General features: G+C 43.8%; 1 protein-coding gene across 1 annotated transcript in view; it reads left to right on the top strand.

Annotated features, from left to right (window-relative positions):
- GFOD1 (Gfo/Idh/MocA-like oxidoreductase domain containing 1) overlaps positions 1–23,059 on the top strand; it is a 67,007-nt gene extending 43,948 nt beyond the window's left edge. The window contains exon 2 of the mRNA XM_072328596.1: positions 15,463–23,059. Coding sequence (XP_072184697.1) covers positions 15,463–16,382 — 920 coding nt within the window. The 3' untranslated portion in view covers positions 16,383–23,059. The remainder of the gene's footprint in view (positions 1–15,462) is intronic.
- Positions 23,060–26,069: the final 3,010 nt, after the last annotated feature.

Raw genomic sequence — 26,069 nt, 5'->3', positions numbered from 1 at the left:
GTTTTTTCTCTGCAGTCACAGGGTTTGTATTTTAAGCAGGCTTTTAACATACAAATTTGAGGTATGTGCAAATTTGGTGATCTTTATAACGCAGGGATGGTGCCTGCTCAGCTTCATGGAGTGTTTGGAGATCTACAAGTGAACTGCGACTCATAACTGGCAAGGGAGTAATTTCAGTAATGCTGTAGTTGCTTATTGGTTATTCCTGTTCTTGCAAAGGAATAACCTGACTCCAAATTTTTCAGCAGCAGGTACAGAGACCAACTTGCAGTTGAGGTAGACATTGGTGATGGCACAGAAAGGTTAAAAAGCTCAGCTCCGATGTGCCCTAAGGAGCCTTCTGTCTGATCTGTGGGGATTCCCAGTTCAATAGGCTGGACTCTTAAACAGAAGGGAAAAATAAGAGGGTGGTTTTATTAAAACTTCTAAGCAAAAGAAAGTATATTAATTTGGAATCAACCCTTGACACAGAGCCTGAGTGAGTGAGACTCTTGTGAGGTTGGCCCAAGAGGGGTCTTCTCTGATGGCCTCTGACCTTGTGATTCTCAGTTGGGGTTTGGAGCAGAGCTCTTGTCTGAATCCACTCCTGCATAGTCGCATTTTGGTTTCTGACTGGAAGCATCATGCAGACGGAAGCACATCCCAAGTAATAGAAATACAAATATTGTATCAGAAATAGTGTAGCTAGCAGGAGCACAGGAGTGATCATCCCCTGTACGCAGTGTTGGTAAGGCTGCACCTCAGTTCAATTTTGGGCCCCTCACTACAAGAAAGATACTAAGGAGTGTGTCCAGAGAAGGGCAACAAAGCTGAGAGGGGTCTGGAGCACAAGTCTTATGGAGAGTGGCTGATGGAGCTGGGATTGTTCAGCCCGGAGGATGCTCAGGTGAGACCTTGTAACTCTCTACATCTACCTGAATAGAGGTTGTGGTGAGGTGGGAGTTGGCTTTGTGACAGAGATGAGACAAGAGGAAAAGGACTCAATTTGTGTCAAATGAGGTTCAGGTTGGATGTTGAGGAAAACTTCTCTGAAAGAGTGGTAATGCATTGGAACAAGCTGCCCAGAGAGGTGGTGCAGTCACTGTCACTATCCCTGGAGGTGCTCACTAAATGTAAACATGTGGTATTAAGGGACACGTTTTGGTGGGGAAATATTAGTGGTAGGTGAACGGTTGGACTGGATCACCTTAGGGGTCTTTTCTTTTAAATGATTCTATAAAACCTCCAAGGAATTGTCTGACCTACATGTAAACTAGTCCTGGTGTAGGATGTGGGGTGTGGTGTTTTACCTACAGAATTACAATGGTGTGGCTTCTAACGGGGCTGGTTTTACTGGTATAACAATGGCTTATAGCAGTGAGCTAAATCACTATAAAGTACTTTTTATCAATAAAACCATGCTTGGGGGTGGTGTGTTTTTAATGCATCATTATGGTATAATAACAAACTATTTGTAGGCACAGCCTAAAGAAAACTAAGAAACCTTGGCTAGCTTTCAGTCTGTACTGGCTGATGTGTCTTACAGGTTATTAAAACCCTGAGCTATATTAAATGATCTTAAAGATACAAGCATGTTATTAGGAAGCCACTTGAGATACTGTTGAATGTGACTGCAGAGCTATGCAGATTGGAGTCATTTCCATTTGACATATGCACTATAACTATTGAAAGCTTTTTTCTTTTTTTTTTTTTTTCCAAATGTATTTTTTATGTTTTTTTGTAGTTAATTCACAGTCTCCTTTTAACGCTGTGAAGCGTAATTATTTTCCAACAGTAAATCCATGCTAACAAAAATATACTTTTTGTTTGCCATCAGCCTTTCTTTTGCTTTCATGATGAGGTACCGCTATTCAGAGGAGCCAGTGCTGACCTCGGAGTACTCAGCAGAGCAGGAAAACATTGCAGTCAGAAAAAGAAATGCAATTAATTAGCCTAAGCTTCTTTCCAGCATCCCAACACTGGGCCTCCTGGTCATAGTGAGTTGCCCCTGTGAACAGATCAGTCAGAATTAAAATCTTGATTGGACTAATAGTGAAACTGTGTCAACTCTGAGACTTCTTGCTCTTCTTCTGTAGGGGCTACAGCTAGAAAATGATGTATATTTGGGGAAAATTGTGATATTAGGCTGAAATACTTTCTGGGGTCGTTTTGCATGGGAACCTGAGCCAAGCCGACAAGATCTGTGGTTGAAAATTACAGTATTTGAAAGGATTAAGGCTTCTAACTACATACTGCAGAAATGAAGGGATTTTTACTCACTTGAAAATGAATTGTACTTTCTGCCCTCTTTTTCCTTGAAGATCAGTGTGTTAAGCAGACTTCTGAAAGGAGATGTCAGTACAAGGGCTTTCTAAGCACTACTGACCCACTTTACAGGTATTTTATTCTTCACTGACTCAGGCATATACCTGCCTTAGATGGGTACAGATTGCTGCTTCTTTCATCCACCGGAACATGAACACAGGTCAAGTACAGGAGAGCCTTCCCCCACAAGTTTCTACCCCTGGGCTATCACTTCAAATTCTCCTGGGGCTTCAGAGGGCTGAGGACAGAACCAACTGCATTGTGGCAAGGTTACGTGCAATCCTGCATCCTGGCCCACAGTTCTCCCATAGCAAAAAGCAAAGAGGAGCTGCCCATATTGACCTTCCTTTCTTGTGTGAGCATCCAGCACTAAAATGGATTTGTGAATACAAGTTCATTTTCCACACTGAGCTTGTGGAGCATCTTGGGGCCCAGGATTACAATGCAGATACATCAACAGCAGACGGTAAGGATGATGATCAGATTGGTGATGAACACCTTAAGCTAGGCTGCCGCAATTGTCTGGACCCAGCGTACTAAACTCAGCAGGGAAGTGTTCCAATGTTGACACGTTTCCAGCAGATTTACAGCAGTAGGAAAGAGTTCCCAGTCTCCATTAGAGGAAGCTGTGAAAAAGCCTAGTGAAATATGGTTTCAGCTGCTACTGTAGCATAGCTGTGTCTTGTCCATTGCTCGCTTGGCCAGTGTGAGCATGAATGGTATTTTCCAAGGAACCCTTTTGGGAGGATTAGACCGCAGATTGACTGCAGACAGGGCAATCTGGAGCCCAGGCAGGTTGAACCCAATGAGTTATTGCTATCTGAGTTAGCTGGTTGGGCTGCACTCAATCCTTGGCTCTTGTGTAAGCTCTGCAGCCCAGGGAGTAATTAGTCAAGCATCCATCTTATGGATCCTGGGTTGGAGCCAGTGAAGTGCGATGTCACTGTCTCACATATTTGGAATTGCTGATTCACTTTGATCCATTCTTGCTGCTGCTTTTCAGAATGGGCCCTGTTTAATAGCACTTAGCTCCCTCTGGCAGGAATAAAATGTTAACTGAAAAAGTGCCCCTGTTCTAAGGCTACTATCCTTTGATAGAGCAGGGGGCTTTTAACTTACTTAAAAGTTTCTCAGAGAACCTGATAACTCAAGTATGAAGTAGTTTTGGCTGAAAAGCTTCTGAAAATGCAATTAGTTTAAACCATGGGTTTCTCTAATCTGTGCATTGTTATTCCACTGATCTTGTTGATGGAAGAGCCTAGCTAATGGCCAGTTTGACTGCTTTAATTAATGAGATTAAAGCTGAGGTAAATTTGACCCGAAGCTTTCTAAGGCTCAGTGCTTGCTCCACTGAAAACTCCACTACCAAAACATTCACTGACTTCAAGATGGAAGATGTGGACAGAAGGAATCAGACCCAGTAATGTCTGCAGTAGAGCTGAGTTTGTCAGCATCATCTGGAAGAGGTGGGGTCTTCTTTGAGCACGTGTTTTGGATTGACAGTATCCAAACAGAGAGATACCATTATGGCCGGTATTTTAATTAAACTGGCTTCATTTTCCTACGTGGGCTGAGCTAGCTTATTTTCTTCATCTGTGTGCTGTCATCCTGATCCATTTCTTTTTGGCGAGATGTAAAATCCAACATTTTTCTAATCCAGAGGGTTTGTTCTGTGAAGTGGAAATGAGAAGCCATGAGGGATCAAGCCATGGCCTCATCCATGAATAGTCTCTGGCAACATAGGTAGGTGGAAAAATACCATCCCAGACCCTGGCTGGTGTGTTTATGCTTGTGTAGTCTTCCAGATCCTAGTAAAATGGCACACCAAAAAAAAAAAAAAAGAGATAGAAAAGGCACATTTCAGCCCCTTGGGTAAAGTTGAGATGTTTGTTCAGCTGACCTGATTGCCTTTGGATTCCATTTTTTGAAAGGAGCAGTCATGCCAGCCTCTGTGGTCCTTGTGCTAATGCAACTCAGTGAGCAGAGAGGGAACCACTGACACAACGAGCAGGAAACAAATGAGAGAACTCTGTCTTCCCTAAGACACATTGTGCAACCTGGATCTCATCCTTCCGTGCCTAATTTTGGGTTACTCCAGAAGATCTGATCCCACAGCTAGGTACAGTCTGATGGGCTCTGGGAAGGTTTGGCCAGTAGTTATAAACTGACATTTTCCATTTCATTGCTCATAACTGAGCAAAAGAAACTACACTGTATACCTCCACCTACAGCACCCTTCTATCTCTGCATGTGAAAGGAGCTCCCCCAGTGCTCCCCGTTGCTTTTTCTATATGTGAATCTGTTTGTACGTGCGTGTAGACCAAAGTCAGTAGTCAGATGTGTCTGGTTAAGATAGCCCATCCCGTGCCTTGTAGTCAGCACAGTATTTGGGATGGCAAGTAATGATTTTTGAATTTATTTTAAACACTCAGAACAGAAAATTAGGTCAAATTCATGCTCCATTCACCCAGCACTGCAGGGCTCACACACATTTGCTTCAGCACAGAGATTCTTCAAACTCCAGCGTGCAGGGAAAGAAGTAGAAATGCTCCAGCTAAAAATAACAGAGAGAGATAAGGTTAGAAAAAATGTTCTAGGTCACATAGGTAGCAAAGCCAATGCTTCCTGTAATCACGTAGCAAGGATTGTACTAGAAACTGCAATGCGTCTCATACAGATAGTGTCGCTGAGTGTTTACTAAAGAAAGCCCTGAAATAGGAAGCACAGGAAGGCACAGGGTTTGCTGTGGTGCCATGTGAGATACAGACTGATATGGCGCTGCAACATGTAGGTTTTCCTGACACTTTCCCTATCACTTGGCTGGCGAGATGTATTTTTTCAAGGTTCTTCAAGCTTCCTGAATCCTGTAAAATATGCAAAATAATGGCTGCGTTGATTACACGCAGGCATTAATCTGTTTCTTTTTTGTCAGATTCTTATTTAGTACCTGATTACACATTGCTAGTTTTAGGGGGTAGAAAGGGTAGGCAAGAGAAACATAAGAAAATTAATTATCAGCCATAAATTTACCTGACTCGGTAAGCAATTATTTGTTGGAAAAGCATGCAGAAAGAAAATGGAACTGCCTGTTTTTCTAATCCTACCAAAGCCTTTACAACAGCTGGGCATTTAGCTGTTGTCGCCTAACACAGAAAGAAACATACTTAAAGATGGATAATAATGCCTCCTGAGAGTAGTGATTGATCACAGGCTGTGACTTGATCGCTATGGAAAAGGAGGGTATTACAATATACCAGACTGATGGCATGCATTTTGCACTAGAATGTGAATAGAGGAACTGAAAGTAATTGGAAGAAGTGAAGGACCAAATACAGGGACTTTCACTGAGGTTTTTATTTAGTCTTTAAACAATTAAAATCCCATTGAAATCTATGAGCATTTGGTTGAATGAAGCAGAATGATCTCCCTTTCTCAGTTTATCTCAGTACATAGGGGAGCCTTTCATTTTTTTTTCTTGCGCAGGGAAGTACTCAGCAGGGATATGGTTTTGATGGCAATTTGGATACATAAAAAGCAAAGAGGAATTTGGGAAAGCCAGCACAGTTTGCCTGGTATACGTTTTCCACGAGAGCATGGAAAGCACCCGAGTAGGGCTCAGGGAATGTAAGTCTCAGCATGTTTCAGATGCATGAACAGATAATCTCAAGCTGGGACCCCTGGAGCATTTCCTTGCAGTGTGCATCTAGCTGGTTTGTCAGGGTGGAACTGCACCATTAGATTTCCCAACAGTTACAGTACATAGATTAAAATACACCAAGTCCTTCACTTATTTCATTCTCCTACGTTGTTGTTTGCATAAGTGACTGCAAAGAAGTGATTGGGATGACGCACCTGGTGGGATGGGAACCAAGAGTTGCACTTACCCATGCTAGGGAAGAGCTGGAAACTTTTGCTTTGACTTGTAAACTATGCTTGCATGCACCATAATGCAAGATTTAGTTGCTTTTCTTGCTCTCAAGCACATTGCCTAAGGATTTGGTAATGCACTTTCTTTATAATCCCACATCAATGGCTGTATTTGAAAAGGACATGATTAGCTGTGCTGACAGAATTAGCAACCAAAAGTTAATATGCTTTTATTGGAAAACTTATATATCACTTTGGATACTGCTACAGCAGCATTTGTACCTACAGCTTTATATGCACAGACATGGTCTCAGTCCGTAATGCTAATTACCACCTCTATGCAAATCAAAGTTAGTACTGATACTAATGACTGATATTAATAGATAATGAAAACTAATATCATCATTACAGTCTTCTCTCATCCTGATTATCATCCTGGTTCTGCTCAGATGCCACTTGATTTCCTGCAGGCATCATTACAACCTCTTGAAGGCAGGAGGTGCGCTTGCTCAGCTCAGCACCACACCTTACCTCAGCCACCTACTAAGATTCCAGTATCTTTTTAAATTATTATTCCAAGCAAGAAAAACCAGTTCCCAGCCTCTCTTTCCATTTCCTAAGCTGGTTTTGCAGACTGCTGATCCAGCTGAGATTGTTTCCCGGAACTGATAGCTCACAAATCTTGCTTGTTGTGATGGCTTGCAGCTGCAGAGCTGTTCATGTGGATTGTGCTCCTCCTGAGCTGGGTGACACATGGGTGCCAACTGAGGTGCAGCTGTGTGCCACTTCCAGTGCTGGCAGCTCCATCTCTGCAGGGTGTTCCTTTTATTGTACCTGTTATCACTGGGGTGGGCTTGGTCTTAATTTACAGCTACAAAGCAGCCAAGGCAGAGGCAATTGCAGTTTTCTCGTGTTTATTCAAATGTTTAGTTTTTTGTCTTCAAAGCAGTTTTGTGGAAAGGAGGTTACAGCAGTAAGGATAAACCTAAAACCTGGAATCACAGCATGGTGCACTGGGGCTAGAAGAAGGCACCAAACTGTGTGGTGCTGACTCCAAGCTGTGTTGCCATCGACACACCTGAAGGACAGGATGCAATGCAAAGAGACCTAGGCAGGTTCCAGAAGTGGGCCCCAACAAAGCTAAGTACACGATCATGTACCTGAGTTGTGACAACTCCTACTGTCCATAGTAGCTGAGGAATGAAAGAGCACAGCCCTGCTGAAAAGGACTTGAGTGTATTGGTGGATGGCGAACTGGCCATGAGTCAGCAGTGTGCCCTCACAGCCCAGAAAGTCAACTGTACCCTGGGCTGCATCAAAAGATATGTGGCCATCAGCTCGAGGGAGGTGATCCTGCCCCTCTACTCTGTGCTGCTCAGTTCTGGGTCCAGGTGTACCACAGGGACATGGACCTGTTGGAGCGCATCCAAAGGAGGAACATAAAAATGATCCAAGGAATGGAATACATTCCCTACAAGGACAGGCTGAGAGCTGAGGCTGTTCAGCCTGGAGAAGAGAAACCTCTGGGAAGACCTGAGAGTGGCCTTTCAGGGGGCATTTGAGGAGGGCTATAAGATAGAAGGGGACAGGCTCTTTAGCAGTGTCTGTTGTGATAGGACAAGGGGAAATGGTTTCAAACTGAAAGAGTTAGACTGGATATAAGGAAGTTTTTGTTACAGTTATAGCGATGAGGCACTGGCACAGGTTGCCCAGAGAGGTGGTGGAAGCCCCATACTTGGAGACATTCAAGGTGAGGCTGGACAGGGCTCAGGGCAACCTTATGGAGCATTAGGTGTCCCTGTTCATTGCAGGGGAGTTGGACTAAGTGACATTTAGGGATGTCTTCCAATTCAGATCATTCTGCTCCTCGCTTTGGTGGTGGTGGTGTGCTCTGTGTGGGCATGTGCGTGTTTTAATGTATTTAGTCCTTCATCTAATATTTGTGATGTGCATCTCATTCCATTGACTATGAAATATGACAGTACAAGTGTTTATTTACATCATAATATTTTGATGCACAGGAAGAGATTCGGGGTTTGTAGAATCTGTAGAAGCAATTGGTTTACTATGGCCAAATGAGCTGTTGCTAGTTAGCAGTGAGGTGTATTGCCCTCTGTGTGCCTCCCCAGTCTGTTTCAGTTGCAAAGGGAAATCTGTGCCTTACATCGCTGTTATTTTACCTCACACTTGGAGCAGACGAGGAATACACACACATGCCCTATTAGAATGAATCAGTTCATGAGCTATGACTCAGTATGCTATAGCAACTTGATTTTTTGCAGCAGCTATATATATCTGTTATATCTGTGATTATCAGAGATTGTCTTAGCCAGTGTTAGAGCTGTGACTAATGCCAATCTTTTAGGCAGGCATTCATCACCCAGATTTATCTCCTTGTCAAAAGTTTTGTTAAATAAGGTTTCCTCGAAGAAACATTGTCGTGCCATCAATTTTCCCCCTGCCAGATCCATTGATTGAAATAAATGCTTTTTTTCTGAGCCATTTAAGGAACTGAATGACAGATCATGTGCTAAATATGATAAACACAACCATTGTTATTATTGTCACTTGAAGTTTTACTGTCTCGCAGTATTGACAGCAGCAGCCTCTAGTAAGAGCAGAGGCACATGTATGTGCTAAGGAGAAATCAACGTCCTGTGTGAAGATGCACTTGAATCACCTCACAGTAAGTTTGCTTGTTGTCATGAGGTGGCCCATAATGCAATCCAAGAGCAGATCAACAATTCAATACTTTCTCTACTGCTCCTGCTAGAAATGTACACCCCATATATTTATTCAGACCATTTTTTTCTGAGAGATTCCAAAGCTTTTCGTTGCTTTGCAGTATGTGATTCATCTCCAAATTTGATAGATCAGAGGAATATCAGCCCCATTGCACAGCATTCCCCAGTACTCGTTCCTCTAGTCTGATGTAGAGTTGGACAATAGCTTAAGTAGTGCTCACATCACTCTTTTAAAGTTGATAGCTTTAATCATCATTCCTTCTACCTGCCCAGGAGGGTACAGTCTCTTCCTGTTTCACTGTTATTTTTTCTGCAGAAAAATGGTAGTGGGGCTCAGACCAGCACTGCACTGAAGGAGACCCTTTAGAGATGTGCTTCTGAGGCTTGGGGATATTCCAAGTGCCAATTGGGTATGCAGTGTTCCTCTAAGCTGGTGTCTGCAAACTCCCATCTCCTTCCATGTTCTTCTTTCCTCCCTGTAGCATTCGTCTTTCTGTTCCCTGCTCTTCTCCCTTCCCTCTGCTACATTATGTTTTACATTATGTTGTGATGAAGAGGGGTGAGTGCTCAGCAAGAAGCATTGCAGCAGATGAAGAGCAGACCAGAAAATGGTGGTGGCCAGTGCTAGTGATATATGGCTTGTAGCATCTAAACTCTGTCTCTGAGAGACTGAAGAGCCAGCCCAGCTATCAGAACTCACATGTAATAAAAAGCATTGTTAAGAGCCACAGCTCCCAAATTCTGTATTATCATACAGTTTTTGAGATGCAATCTGAACATCGTCTCTGGTACACCTGAGCTAGAAATGCAGAGCAGCGCTGAACTGGTTTGTTCCAGCTTTAGATGAAAGGGAGCACGGCTCTGAGGTTATATTAAGAAGGGATGTGAAACAGAAACAATAGCATCATCTGCTCTCAGTTCTGAGGGCTGGCCCCTGCAGGCAGCAGCTTAGGGCAGTTAAAGCTCAGATCACTACCCTTGTCTTTGGGGTTTCATAGGCATGATGGATTTGGGAAGGAAAGAACTTTCTGATTACTGGCCCTTGGTTTTATTTAGGGTTGTCTCTTAGGCAGAAGAACGTTTTTTGAGTTCCTGGCTAAATGTCAGCATCTCAGTGCTGTGTTTGCAGATTTGAAAGAAAAGGATAGAAGGCCATGGTTCATGCAGGTGTGAGGATTTCTGAAGTTGTTACCTTCAATCAGTTCTGTATGTTTTTGCATATAGGTGTACACCAGAATTCATTTCAATTTTTAGGCAATATCAAATTGGAAAGGTGTTTGTTTTTTTTTTTGAATACCTAAGGGGGCTGCATCAGCACAGTACCCTGGCATGATTAATATTGCAAACAGATCTCTGTCTAGTGTGGGAATATGCAAAACACTCGGCTTATATGAAACATCAATTTAACTGCAGGGAACAGTGCACTGGCTCCTGGCGCCTCACGTGATTTCTGAGATAGCTTATGTGCAAAACCAGAGGGCTGGCAGTATGTGCATGCTTGTGCACAAAAGGAGATTGCTGCAAGTAAACTGTCTGAACGAGAAGTAGTGACTTCTGATATGTCATTTTGTTCTGATTCTTTTTTGAATATGATATTTTATATTTCCCCAAGGAGAGCTCTGGTCTGGTCAATATGGCCAGAACCACCTTTGCAGCAAAGTAGAGCTTTTAAACTAAATTTGCTACTTTGTTGTTGAGGTGGGCACGTTTAGGAAAGCAGCTGTATATCCTAGCTTAATTAGTCAGTGTTATAATGCTGGAAGAATGTAAATGAGATACTCCTCGTTCATATGTTAGATGATACTGCTGTGTATCTTCAAACCATGTCAAAGGGTGCTGGGAATGAAACTGTGATCTGATTGCAGCTATTAATATGTATACTAGTAATATAGCACATGTTGCTGCAACATGTGTTATGAGCCGAGAACAGAGCTGAGTGCCAAAGGTGATTTTCTCTGATTCTGCATAGGATCCAAAGGCAACAACAGCTGTAATGGTCAAGGTCCGAGAAGAAACTTTTGTCTGTATTTATTTATTGAAGCCATATTAATAGTTCCAAGTAGTGGTAATATGGATTGCCACCATTTGGATTGCAATTTTGAGTTCTTAAAGAAACAAAACAAAACACAACAGTTTTAAAGAAGATGCCATCATCCGATATAAATGTTGAAAATCATTGGTTTTCTAATAAGCTGGTCAGCGTGCTCTTCCACAATTCCTGGACTTCACTTGAGTGTTAGCAACTCCCTCTAACCTTTAGAACCTTTAGAGGTGCGTTTTTCTCTTGACCAACTTAGCTTAGGCCACCAAAGCCTTACTTTCCCTTTCAGCCCTATCCTGACTAAGGTAGCGACTGCTAACTAATGAACCTTTCTAGTGTCAGTGAGGGTTTTGGTTATGTGCCCAGACACCAAAGAAAGCTCTTTTTTATTTTCTTGTGAATAGGAGGAGGAGAAAATACTGTACTGAGGCATCGTGTCCCAAGTTGAACAGACAGAGAAGTAGTCTTGCCACAGTTCAGCGGTGGATGCCCTTCTTTAATTATTATTTTACTGTGAAAATGAGTCTGTCCTTATTTAAAGCAGTCAGAGCAGATGGGAACAAGCTGACGTGGCATTTTCCAGAGCTGATGAGGGCTGTGCCTCTTACAGCCGCCACTGAGGCCTCAGTGCTCCCTGAGGCCTGCCCCAGGAGCTCTGCTCCTTTGTAGGGTGTGCAGCTCGGGGGCATTGCAGGGACACTTGGGCTACTGGTAACTGAGGAGCTAGGCTGAAGCTTTGCAAATATCATGTGACAGCCGGACAAACTTCTTATTGTGAGGTGATTGACAAACCATTAGTAAACGTATTGGGAAAATGTGACTTTTCTGCATAAGGTGCTTGAGAAATCTTCACTCAAAAGAATGATAGCACAAACTATTTTCTTCTGTTTCCTCAGCTGCTTCTAGAGATATGTTTGGACACGTACTCCTTCAGAGCTCTCTGGTCTTAAATAACCTTCTTAAAATAAGCGCAGATTGGTATCTTAAATTTTTGAGGTTTTACTTGGAAGATTCAGAACAGTCCAGGAGGTCCGTTCAGCCCTTATCTTTCCTTGTAAAACACTGAGAATACGCTAATGTTAGTAGTAGTTTTGTAATGTTCGTTTTAAAGAGGAATCGAGCAGTCATCAGATGTTGTTATCTTCTGTTCTTGAGCAAACAAACCTGACTCATTGTCAGCACAGGACAGTGGCTATTCATACAGAATCTTTGCTGTTCTTGCCACCTGTGCCCGGAGTACTGTGGGATGGAGTGGGATTGAGGCATGTAACTGTTAACAGAGTAGTTTGTGCTGTCTGCCATGGTGTGATTTTCAAGGATGTGTGAAATGGCAAACCACGTTTGCAGAGCCTACACCAGTGGATGTTGTGTATAGGTCAGTCCCCCAAGAGTGCTCCTTTGGAGCCTGCAGGCAGAAGCGCAGGACTGTCAGTGTTGAGAAGGATGATCTTCCTTCCGCACTGCCTTCTGTGTGCATGTTGCTGGTTTAGAGAATGGCTGAAAGGGAAAGTGCCCTTTTTCCTTCTCCTTTTGCAAGGGAAGCAAAGAGAGAAGAGCGGAAAATGACGGTGTTTTGATCCTCCAGTTTCTTATTCTAGCTGCATAAACACACCAGAGTATTCCTGTAAATTGAATTAAGCAAACCTTTTATGTTCTCTCCCCGTTTCAAGATAGTTAAGGTGGCTGCTTGCAGATTTGCAGCTAGAGAGAAGACAAAGACACGTAGTGTGCACAGCCTCAAGTGCTGAGCGGTGTCATGCTGGAAAAGCTTGGACGAGCCTTAATGGAGTACAAAAGCTTTCTGAGAGCCAACCAGAAATCTGCTTAAATCCCTGACAGGGATGAGAGCACAGCATGTATTATCAGCATATGCACAGGCTCTAGGAACATTTGCATTTTGGATTTGCTGTAATTAAAAGGCTTCAAGCTTTCCAAAAAGGTTGAAATGGTAGAAGGAATAAATGTAAGACTCCGCATTTTCCCTGTCTCCATACAAATATTTAGGGCTCTTCCCTTTTTGTTGCATGATCTGTTGTTATGATCTAAACAGCATTTTTTTCTTCAGTATAAAGAATGTGGAAACTCTTTAAGTTTTTCTTTATTTATAATCATCAATTGGTACACAGATAATGACAGCCCTGTTTCCTACCCCCATACAATTGTGGCTGAGCCCCCACCAAGCACGCAGCTAGAAGTTTGTACCCAGGCTCCAGTGCCTAATGAAAGCAAACCCTTTTCCTCACATGCACATGTAGAGCTGCATGTCTTGAGAGGTGATTGCCTGCACAAACCCCGGATAAAATGAGACAGACACCAGGAAGACACGAGCTGAGCTGGAGCAGAAAGTCAGATGTGTCAAACAGTGATGAAGAGGTCAGATCATGAGGTGGTATCAATGGGTTTTTCGGGGACAAATGGCTTCTTAGGAAGATTCCACTGTAGTCAAGTTTTGACTGGCTTCCCTTTTCTTGTTACCGGTTTGCCAGGCTATAATCTCTTTGCAGAGTCTGTGACTCAAGGTGGGCTATTATATTAGTTATCAGTATTGTGGCACAGCTGGATTTACCAGTTAGAGGAATATAGGGCAGGTGGATGAATGCAGAAATACATGCATAAAGTATCATTCAGAAGCAGGAAAAGGGATGCTATGAAGCTGGAAATGGCAACTCATTCACCAGTAGTAGTCTGTAAAGATGAGAAAGAAAGGAGGCTGTGGCCACTGAATAGAGGATTTCTAGCTAGCATGAGAGGGAAATGAGGCCCTCTGTGCTTACCTGATTGTGTAGTAGGTAAATAGGTCAAGTTGAAGGAATCTTTCCCTTTTTGGCTGTTACTAGATGCGACTGCCACCTTAGTGGTGACAGCCCTCCCTCCAGTTTCAGCTACTCAAATAGCAGCTGACAAAGACTGGGAATAGGCGGTGTGGATAAGCTGGTTATTGCATGTTTGGACTGTGACCCCCTTCTTCTTGCAGTCAGACTGTTAAATATTCATATAAGCAGGCTCAGGCAGGTCCTTGCCATCTGTCTGTATTTATATGACTTCATCCAAACAGCTCCAAAACATGTACAATTTTATCTTCACAACATCTCTTTAAAGAAAAAAGGAATTCCTGTCCTGTCTTAAGGGAAAAGGAATCAAAACACTGAGAGATGGAGTGATTTACTGGATTTATTCATCTGGACTCCCGCTGACAGGATCCAAACTCAGTTCTTCTAAATGCCAGACCCAGCTATAGCCCTGGGTTCCCGAGGCAAAGTTCATATTTAGTGCTATATGGTGTTTATGTATATAGCTCAGCTAATACTGCTCATTAAACATAAAAAAATATCCAAGGATGTGACTATAAAGGAAAATGGAGCCCTAAAGAATTCTATTCTTCTTTTATCCTGTATCAAAAGCTTAGGTGCAGGCCTTATATAAATGTACTGCTCCTTTCTGCTGTGACATATGCCTCCAGTCATCCCATGCTGAACGTGGGAGGGTGGAAAGTAATCTTCCCTTGGTCACACTTCATGTTGCTCCCTGCAGACGGGTTTCTGCTGTAGGCCTCTGCCTGTTGCTTTGTTCATCTGTCACTATTTGTGCGTATGGATATCTAGAGAAAGTATTTGACAAGGAAAAATCAATATGAAAACCATTATTTAGGCATCTCATCTTGCGCTGCGTTCAGCTGCATACCTTGATGGTCAGATAAAACAGGATCATTGTGCAAGCTTCAGTAAGCTGTGCACATATGGGCAATTCTGGGAGGGAACAGATTGTCACAGTTACGTTTGACCTGTTTTAGAGCAATTGTGGCTCTCCCTTGGCACTGTGGTTGCGTTGCTGACATCTCTCAAGAGCTCCTTCAAAAAAAAATGCCAGCCTTTTTCAGAATAGCGCGGTGTTCTGTGAGAAGCAGCTCCTGCATTCTAAATTAGGCAACAAGCCCAGTGCTTTCCATGTCTTTGGTGAAGGCACCTGGAACAGTCAGAATGGGAAGGATGAGGGAACGAGGCCCTTGAGAAGACAAAGCCAGGCCTGTCAGTGCACTTCCTACTTCAAGTCACTGTGGACACGAGGCTGTGTGACTCATGTGCCATAGGGATTTGAATCTTAAGCTCAGCTTCAGCTCCTGAAAGCCCACACACGGGCAGGGCATGACAAAAGAGATGTGAGTGAGATGGCAGAGCTGAGGGGGTTGGTTTTGCGTCTGTTCCCAGAAGGTAGCAAATGTGGGGTAGTAGTCCACTTTACCTTAGCTTACTTTCTTATCTATCCAGACTGTCACTGTCATCCTACTTTGAGGCATAATAGGCATAATCACATTTAAGAACAAAAAGGGTACATTTTCACTGTGGTGCTCAAGAAACTGTTAGATGCATGCCAGAAGGGATATCTATGTCTTTAGCATGGCACTGAGATATTTTCTTTCGGGAGTCTTTCTCCTTGGCTTTGTTTGAGGCGATGAGTTTACTCATCAGTATATTTTTGTTGCTGATTTTTTCTGTGAATGTTTTTCAGGCATTGGAAAAAACGTCATCTGTGACCGAACAGCGACTCCGCTGGATGCCTTCAGGATGATGACTGCAGCTCATTATTACCCAAAACTCATGAGCATCATGGGGAACGTGCTGCGCTTTCTGCCTGCCTTTGTGAAGATGAAGCAGCTGATCCAGGAGGGTTACGTGGGGGACCTGCTGGTGTGTGAGGTGCAGGTTCACAGTGGAAGCCTGCTGGGCAAGAAGTACAACTGGAGTTGTGATGACCTGATGGGGGGCGGAGGTTTGCACTCGGTTGGCACCTACATCATTGATCTGCTGACATTCCTCACTAGCCAGAAGGCTGTGAAGGTGCACGGCTTGCTCAAGACCTTTGTGAAGCAGACGGACCACATCAAGGGGATACGGCAGATCACCAGTGATGACTTCTGTACGTTTCAGATGGTTCTGGAAGGCGGCGTGTGCTGCACGGTGACGCTCAACTTCAACGTCCCCGGAGAGTTCAAACAAGACATTATCGTGGTGGGCTCGGCGGGACGGCTGATTGTCATTGGCACTGATCTCTATGGACAGAGCAACAACTCTCCTCAACGGGAGCTCCTGCTGAAGGACTCCACACCGGTCAGCAACTCCTTGCTTCCGGAGAAGGCCTTCAGTGACATCCCTTCCCCGTACCTCCGTGGCACCATTAAGATGGTCCAAGCTGTCCGGCAGGCCTTTGAGGACCAGGATGACAGGAGGACCTGGGACGGGAGGCCTCTCACAATGGCTGCCACCTTTGACGACTGTCTGTATGCCCTGTGTGTGGTGGACACCATTAAAAAGTCAAACCAGCTGGGGGAGTGGCAGAACATTTCCATCATGACCGAGGAGCCAGAACTGAGCCCAGCTTACCTAATCAGTGAAGCCATGCGGAAGAGCAGGATGTCTCTGTACTGCTAGCTCCACTCAGCTTCTAGGAAAGAATAGGAACCAGACAGCTCTTAAAGGAAATGGTAATTCAGTCCTTTTGAAGGGCTTGGACATCTTGCAAACAGCTGTGGGGATAGGGGAGAAGGAAATATGGTGTTTGGATCAACTAAATCTGTTGGTGGCTAAATACCAAAGTGGAAAGGTCCTTAGAAATGCCCAAAATGGATAGGAGAGTTAAGAGCTGACTTACCTGTTTTAATAACAGTATTAGCTGGGTGATTGGAAATATATATCACGGACTCGTCTCCTGCTTGCAGGTGCTTTAGATTATCCAATTGTGTTTACTGTGAAAGGTTGGGAAGATCCTTTTAGATTTTCCTTACCTACCTGAGGGCTGTGAAGGTACTGTCATGTCATCAAATTTTCTGTAGTGTCTGACATGAATGGTTCCTACCATGACAGCTGACACCACCATGCTGTACTACTACACCTCCAACCAACACACAGACCAATGGGACTTTGTGTGAAAGTGTTGCGTGATGCAGAAAATTTTGGCAGCTCACTTTTCATACAGCTTTTTAGGAGCTTCTATGTGTTGGTTTAGTTCATTGTTTTGTCGTTTTCTTTTAAAGCACAACTATGTAGGAAAGTGTGTAGCTTTTACAAAAGAAAAAAAGCAGCCCTCAACTGCAGTGCGTACCACCCATTATGGTGGGAGGGAGGGTCTTCTGTGAGTTCATGGTAAGCTTCAGTGTTTACTGTACAGATTTGCTGATCGAAATGGGTTGTGAGAAACCTTCATGAATGGCAGGTGACATAAAAATAGTGCTGGTGGGCTTTATTACACAGCTGAGCTCAAGCTAGTCTCACAAAGGTTTACACACCATCTCCTGTGTGGGGGACTCACTTTTGAGTGAATTCGTCTCACGTTTTGGCTTTAGGTAGATAACAAAATAGCGGAAATCGAACCCCAAACCATGCGATGCTTAGATTGTTCTTCTAAACCTTTGTGAAGTCACACTTGAGACATCCCCACCAACAATTCCGCGTAGCTCAACCCAGATGCTTTCACCTCCACCAAATGGTGCTCGTGAGTGAAAAATAAAAAAGGATGAGAAAATTTCCTGTCATTTCCAGGGAAAAAAAAATCACCATCACCTATAAGAGGTGGGAAGAAGAAACCCCCCCCCCCCCTCCCAGCCTGCTTCAAGTGGCTAGCTGCTGGTACTGTAGTGAGCATCCCCTGTTGTCAGTGCAGGGGTGGACAAACCTTCTTGATAAGTTTGTCCCGTCTTTTTTAATGTTTTAGATTGAAGTCTTGGAAGAATACATTATTTCAGTTCTTAAGGAAATATAGTGAAAGGCACATGTATTACCCCAGTAAATGGGGATGCTGTTTTTCTGTATAAAGCTGCTCCTGGGCTTACGTGTTTACAGCACTAGGTCTTCAGATAGGAAAAAGAAAATAGTAGAAAACAAGCATATAGCACTAAATTATATTAAACTTGATAAAAACTGTTTCAGGATTCTTGTTCTTCATTTTGACTAGGGGAAAGTGGAGAACATTTGGACAGTAAAGAAGAAAATATGACCCTCTTTCCTGATTAGTGTTGCCATTTGGGGTTAGAAAGAGTGCAATTGGAAAAAATCAGATTTCTTTTAAAAAGCACTTACAGTTCTGCTATTTTTAGGAGCATTAAGGGCTTCTGAAGAGCTCCTTCAAATGAGTCCGTCTGATTGCTGTGTGCTCCTGCCTGTCCTGTTCCCAGTTTTAGTACTGCATGATTTTGAACAGGAGGGTATCATTAGTGTGATTCATCTCATCTGACGCAAGCCAGCTAACAGTCAGGTATGTTGTCCCCATCAGCTCTGCAAGGACATGGTTGTCAGTAGAGAGAGATCTCTCCAAAGGTTGACGCAGTTCATCCTCGCATTAAGATAGAAGCAGGTGCCTACTGGAAACTCCAGTCCTCCTCCTTCATCTGTGCAGAGAATCTTGGCTTCTACGTTTTTAGGTCGCTAATGTTAGGAAACTTGAATCCCAACCCAAAATTATTACTGCATGCTTCATTTTTAAAGGGTATGTATGTCTGACCTTTCATGAAATACTCCCTAAAGTGTGAGAGCGTGACTGATGATGGAGTAATGTAATAGCACAGAACTGCAGCCAAACAGAGAACTGTTCCTGTCCATATTGTTCTGCCAGCTTTAGAGATTGTGTCTGGGGTGGTCAGCTTTTGCAGAGGCCTCAGGCAAGGTTTCATCCTCCCTTCTTGGAAGAAATGTTTGACAAATGTGAATGTTCCTCCTACAACGATCTATCTGAGAATTCCTGTAGTAGTGTCCGTGCCAACAGGAATCTCCTATTGTAATTGTCGTGGTACACCATGATGTACAGTTTCAGCCCTTTAAAATGCACAGAAAAATACCGAAGACCAAATTTGATCAAGAAATCATCCCTCTCCTCTGAAAAATGGAATTAGCCTGAAAGGGATCAAAATTGAGTTTTAATGTAATAAGGCAGAAACCCTTTATTGAAAATACTGGCAAGTTCAAGTCATGAATGTAAGCACAGTAGATAACCAACCGTGTCTAGTTACATATCAGCCAAAACTGGAACTAAACATGGACCAAAATGTTTGTGAATCTTGCTTCTTAGTGGTTTGTGCTGGAATTGCTGCTCATGTCTTTGCACCTTATTTCGGTTCATGAATGTGGACAGCTTTTCCCACCTGCATTTTACTTTTTTTCTGCCTTGTTCTGGGTTTTGTAGTGCCAGTTGGAAGAAGATACCCTGGAATCCTAGACAACCCTCCTTGCAGTGAGCTGTCAGCAGGTGAAACTCAAGGAACAGGGACAGGTCCTGACCTTAACCCTTCTATCTTAGATCCGGAGGTTTCAGTGACAGTCATCATCCACCCTCTGTGCAGACTTAGCAATTCAGAACTTGCTGCTTAGCAGAAATAAAATGTAATGCTTTGGTTACAGAACCACCTGATACTTGTGTTAGTCCCGTACTGTTGGATCCTGTGCAACTTGCTGTGTGGCCGCAGCTCCTAGAGAGGCAGCCAGGGTGAGCAGGGGCAAGGCCAGGGGCAGGGGCAGGGGATGCCTCCTTTTCTGACAGCAGCGCAGATCTTAGGCTAGATTGAGGTGAACCATTACCTAACTGGGATGGCAGCAGTGACTGCATACGTTCAGGATTGTATGACAGTTTTTCCATTCTCTAGGTGGTGAAGATGCTGTTGTTCCAAATGTAAAGATGCTTAACTTCCGCCTGGCTTAGAGGAGCCAAGAATTGGTTTATTTATAGAATGTACCACTATTCTAAAAATAAATGTTGCTTTATAGTCTGGGATCTTCCTTGGCAGTATGAAGCCCTCTGCTCTTTTGGTACAGCTGAAAAGTACATTGGATTGCCCTAAGTAGCCTCTGTAGTTCCTGCTGGCTCAGAGAATTTGGGCAGCAGTTAGAAGAGATGTGCTTGATTGAACTCAGAAGCGGTACCACACCAGGGAACTTACATTTGGAATCGCACTTTTAATGCTGTTCTTTAATGCTGTGCCACAGTGTGTGAGATGAACGCTGCTGGAACTGGTGCAGGCCTAATAGCCAAACTGAGGCTGCTGCTGCTGGAATTTACAGTAGCCCCCAAATGAGCTTGTTCATACACTAGATGATAAATGTTCATTCCTTTTTCCCAGGGCTGCTGTTGAGAGGCTCTTTCCTTTGCCATCTACCTGTGCACATAGGATACTGAACGTTATGGTCTGTTGCCAAAGACAAAAAGAGCCAAAGGGGAGATCCGGGGTGAAGTTCTCTTCTGCTTTGTAGGAGCCCCTTCCAGTGCTGGGATGGTCAGCTGAAAGATGATGCCTTGTTTTCAACAGGAATCAGATTGGGCTTCGCAGCAGGGGTAGTGGGGGCATCCCTTCCCCGTGTCCCTCTGCTCGTGTTAGATGTGTGCACAGCCTCAGTGCTGACCTCAATGAAGTCCTGCATGGAGGTGTAAGACCTCTGCCAGAGCTTTGGGTTTTCCTATATCTAATATTGTGCATGTGTTAAATTAGTAGTACTTTAGCTGTATAGATAAAAAATACTGAGTAGAGATGGTATGTCCTTACCCATGCAGCCAACAAGGCAGAGAATCAGGGCTTGCGTAGACTAGTTTAGGCTCAGGATGGACTTTTGCGGAGTTCATCCTTGGCTTTGGCTGAAAGCATGAGAAATTCCTGCCCAGCCAGCACGGGGCAATCAGAGGCACTCTCCACTTTGCACTTCGTGTTTCCTTCTTTTGACTGGCTTTTGAATCATAATAACTGTGCAGGTAAACAGCTTGTCCTGGGAGTTTAGCTGTTCAGAGAAGGAGGCTTTTTTGCTGTGTGTGATCACAGAACAAAGACAATTCAATTTGTGTTACCTTCTTTATTTCCGCGTGCAGACAAAAGCGGAAAAGACCCAGACAAATTAAAACGGTTCTCTACCAAAAAAAACAAAAACAAAAACAAAAACCAAGGAAAACACAACAAAACAAAAAGCTGATTTTATTTCATGGGTAAAGATAAACCCAAGTAGTAGCTTGATGGTGTCCTTGCAGAGATTCAGAAATTACTGATGACAGTTCGTTGCTTCTGGGAATGTTTAAATTTGACTTTGTTCTCTTACCTTTGGTATAAAGTATCACAAATTGTGAAGTCTCTTCCCTGTGAAGTTGTGTATTGACAAAGGTCTAAATGCACCCAGCAGATGTTTGGCTTTGTGCAGATACTTAACACATTGTCTTGGCGGTCCAGTGGCCCAGTGATGTACCCTTAAGTCCGTACGAAGCACAGCATTGGGCTGTTTGACCCCTGCAGCACTCTCTGGGTATTCAGGACTGGTTGTGAAACCAGTTTTGTTCAGGATGGCAGCTTCTTGTTATTGAAGTTGTTACTTGAGGGGAGCAAAGCTTGTAAACTTTAGAGATGACGTATGACTGAACAATCACTGGCAGTTGTATCTGCTTTAAAATTTCCACTCTCTGGAGCTGCTGGATGGATGATGTCCAGTAATAACAACTTCCCCTTCACAATAACTGCCCGCTTCCATTTGCTCGTGAAAAGAAGAAACCAGTGTCATAACCTCATGACTTACTGAGTGTATGAAGCCAGAGCCCAGGCAAGGAACGACATTTTCAGAGCCGCCAAATCAAAGCAGTGGGGTTGGAGAGTGATGGGTGTCAGCGTGAGTCAAACTGAAATAGCTTTTATTCATCATTTTCTGTTGAATGAACAAACAAAATAGCTGTGGTCAATCCAAAGCTGAACACAACGCATGCAGAAGGCCCTTTTTTTGTTTGTTTTTTGGGTTTGGGTTTTTTTCTTTTAATTTTGCTTTTGGGATTAAGTTCCATTTCTAAAGAATGCTGTTTTGAAGTGAAGTTACTTAAAAAAATCCCTTCTATTATGTTTGGGCATCTGTGAAATTAACAGTTCGGGGTTGTGGTTTTTTCCTTGTTTTGCTTTAGGTTCACGCTTAAACCCCATACCTGTTTGGTGGATACCAAGGGCAGGTCCAGCTCCGAACCTGCACCCTTGCAGTGTCACGCAGTGACCCCCTTCCAGCATATGAATTTGGCCATGTAGGTTTCATTTGTATCTTCTTGTGGCAAAGGGAAAAGTGGTTCATTACTCGGTGTTGTCTGTAGATAATCAAAATACTGTTGGCAGCAGTGCCGGCCATTGTCTCTAAAAGCACTTAAATCTATTAATGTGTTTACTGTGGTTATTTATGCCCTTGCAGCCATCCGTTACTCTCTTTTCTTTTTACACCATCCATCAGACTCGCTTACCTCCCCTTCTTTCATTCCATTGCGAGTCAAGCGGCGGGTCTCCCTGTTTCCCCCCTGAGTTTGCTCCCAGTCTGCGTTACACATGGCATACAGGGTGGCTGATGTATGACTTGAAGTAACTTTTGACACAGATCCATTAAAGAAGGTGTTAGCAACACAACCACTCAAGTACGTGGTGTACCTGATGCCCCCCGCTAGGGCAGGAATCAGAACTCCCCGCTGTGCCGTGCTTCACCAATGACACTCACTGTTTCTCTCTGTACTGGTTTTATTTGAGTTTGAAAACGAGAGTATGTTCAGTTTGTTGCTGTGTCAATATTAAGTATATATTTATTGTTTTTCAGACATACATACATATATATAAATGCTATAAATATATATATATATAAAATGTCAGCGCATGGACATATGTACAGTAGATATTTTAAAGAGCTATTTATCAAGAAAAGTAAGTGTTATAAGTCAACAGAGTTTATATTTTATATATTATGTAGATAGCAAAAAAAAGAAAAAAAAAGAAGAAAAAAAAAGAAAAAAAAGCCACAAAAAAAGAAAAAAAAGTGTTTAAATTATAGTAGGACTTTTTTTGGGGTCGGGGGGGGTTGGGGTTGGAGGGACGGTCAGGGCCGGTTCCAGCATTTTAAACAGCCAAACTACTTTGTACGGAAGCTGCCTGCTGTGCCTCTCGGCTGCAATATCTGTTTGTTTCTTCTTCTGGAAGATGATGTGCATTGTTACTTTTACATTGCTTGGGGAATGTAGTTAGTTTATTCTCAGCCAACTGGTATGTGCTGCTTAAATCATGGTTTCCTGTTGTTCTGCATATTTGCATCGATGGAATAAAAGGATCTTAACTGGCAAATAAAGGCATAAAAGGATGTGATCCCAGCTGTAGTTTTTTTTCCATCTATTCAGGGAGTGGGCTAATTGCTCTCACCTTCACCTGTGTTCCCCGGTCAGCCTGTGTGATGGATGTGAGTAAAACACCCCGGCACTGTGCTTGGGCTGGGGATTCTGGTGGAAGAAGAGAGGGAAGGAAGGTTTAGCACTGGCTTGTCTGAGGTTTTAATGCTGCTGCCAGGCCATGTGTCCCATGGTTTTATTGCCAAAGGCTGCCACCAAAGGCAGCGTGACTGGCAGCAGAGAAAATGAGGACATAGGATGCCTCTCCTGGGCACAGCCTGGAGTCCCCCTCGGGCCCTCCTCCCACTTCTCCACTTTCTCCCAATTTCCAATGTGCCCTGGGATGTCTTGCCTTCCTCATCCTCATCTCCTTCCAGTGACCTACATCTGCACAGCTTTCATCCCTTGTAACACCTCTGTTACACCTCATCAAGTGCAAAACAGGAGAAAGGACTAGGTAGAATGGTTTTAAACGGGCAGGGGAGGTTTAAGTTAGATATTAGGAGGAAGTTTTTCACACAGAGGGTAGCGACGCACTGGAACAGGTTGCCCAAGGAGGTTGTGGATGCCCCATCCCTGGAGGCACTTTGTTCTGTTCTAATACACATTTTCTTACACTGAAGAGAAGCAGACAGAGAGAGGGAGAATCAGTGCCCAGGCAAATGCAGCTCAGTCAGGCTTCCAGACAAGCATCCCAGCTGATCGATTAACCACTGAAGTAAAGCAAGGTCAAACTTTATGACATATTCTTAACAGGAAAACCAAGGCTGCTTCCATTCCAAAGGTTAAGACATAGGAATCTTTGGAAAACAGCACCAAGGGGAACAATTCCAATGAAAGGACACTTCAGGGATACAGTGGAATTATTGTTACGTGGTTCCAGCATGCAGTACTTAACTATACAGGTAAGTGCAAATGCAGCAGTGGGTATAAAAATACCATGCTAATGAGGCTATAGAAATGCTAAGGTAAACCGTTTCAAATGTGGGTCAATACAGTGAGACACCGAGGTGTAGATTTATGAGGCAAAGTAAGAGTTCTGCTATTAAACGTAGGTAACATGAAAATGGAGGCGAGGGGGGAAACCTCTTGCCGTTTTCCATAGCTTTGGAACACGCAAGGCTTCTGCGGTCCCACTGGCGTGTTCTGTTCTCTGGAGCCCCTGCTGATTAACAGGCACGCAGGAAAAGCAATGGAAGGCTTGTAGCCATAAATATTAAACAGAGGTATGTTAAATGCACCGCATTGTTCTCTTTGGGATTGAAGAATTTGCCAGGGAGGGGGCTATTAAAAAGTGCTGCTGTGCCAAAGAGAAGCAGCACCAAATGTGCCTTCATTACTAATTCCTGTCAGGTAGCTGTGGAATGCTTTGTAATGCATCAGTGCCAACATACGTAGAGGACAGGACAGGACAACGGGGCATTTTCTGTTCAGGTGATACTCCAGAGTGCCTTAGAGGCCTGTGCTGGCTGCTGCTGCTGCTGCTGTCACACTCAGCACGGATGGAAGCAATCTCCATCACACAGCCCTCAGAAGAGGCCCTCGGGAGGCTCACTAGTACTACCTATTACTTGTCTCCTGCATACATCACAACACGTAATACGTTTTCTCCTTGAGAATGCTCCATCTAGTGAATTCAGCACCGCGAGCCACAGTGTGGCACCTCATCTTTGCCTTAAAATGAATGAGTGTGGTCATTTCCTTGCAGCTACAACCCTGTGAGCAGGGCCTGCAGGACCAGGCTGGGCTGCTGGCAGATGGAGAGTGGCAGCCCTCACTCCTGCCCCCAGCTCCGTTCCTGTCATCCGCGGGCGGCTGGCACCAAGGAGCGTGTGTGCATCCATATGCTTCATGTGGTTTCATTTAGCTGGAAACCAAAAACGTGGCTTTTTGCTGGACTAGTTTTTAGGCAAATCTGCTCCCTCATCTGATCCACTGTCGACAGCGATTTATGCCAGATCGCTTTAATAGCAGAATGCAAATAGAAACCATGTTGCTTGACTGCCAGAAATGTGCTTTCCCCCCCCCACACCAGATCAAAGATTGAGTGTACTAACTGTAGAATAATAAACAAGTCCGAAAGAAACAAAAAAGGGATGAATGAAGGACAACAGTTTCAAACTGTTGCAGGCTCTCCAGACCATAAAGGAAGGCAATCAGAGAGCAGGAGACAGGAGCAAGACAAACAGCAGATTCACATGCAATGCAGGGAACAAGAATGTTCCTGGGTGCTAATGACCCATTCTCTATTCTGTGAAATTCTTAGACACATTCCAAGCATGATTTTTGGCTAAGGTCGACTTGTATTCTTCTGTATCCCTCCTGTGGCACAGTTAGCACACAGCACAGACTATTCCCACTAAGCAACTTGCTTATAACCACCCCCTTTAAGGAGGTGATGAAGTTAATCACAGGGTCATGGGCCAACTGCACCAATGAACATTGCTGCCAAGAGAGTGGTGGTCCCAGTCCCTTCATCTGGTGCTGTAGATGTGGTTTAGAGTTGGTAGAATTGCTGGATGTTGGTATTACTAAACTACTGTGTTAAAACATGAGACTACTTCTGTCCCAGAGTGAGGTACTACAGGTACAAGCTGTGCTGAGCCGCTTCAGCGCAATGCATTTTGATTGAAATGGACTGTTTTACCATTCACTCTTCTGAGCCTTCTGCTTGCAGTTCCAAAACAACAGAATCAAGTTGCAGTGGGACAGCCTGCCCTTCTGGCTTCAGAAACTTGTGGCTAGGAATGATTTCTGTTAGCACTACAGGAGGAACAGGGCCTCCGTGGAGAAGGGACTGAGTCACTTGCTGATTAGACAAAGCTATCCACCCACATTTGGCAAATGTCTGTGCTGCTTCACGCATTTGAAGTGCCTTGTAAACATGAACGAGTCCCTGCAGAAGGAGCTGTGTGATCATCTCAGTTTGGCAGCTGGCAAGGTAGAGGCAGAGGAGAAGCTGGTGAGCTCATTCTCTGACGAGT

Source organism: Excalfactoria chinensis, chromosome 2, assembly GCF_039878825.1.
Source record: "Excalfactoria chinensis isolate bCotChi1 chromosome 2, bCotChi1.hap2, whole genome shotgun sequence".
Classification (NCBI taxonomy): Eukaryota; Metazoa; Chordata; class Aves; order Galliformes; family Phasianidae; genus Excalfactoria; species Excalfactoria chinensis.
The sequence above is the reverse complement of the archived record's forward strand: the minus strand, read 5'-3'. Positions and strand labels throughout refer to the sequence as shown.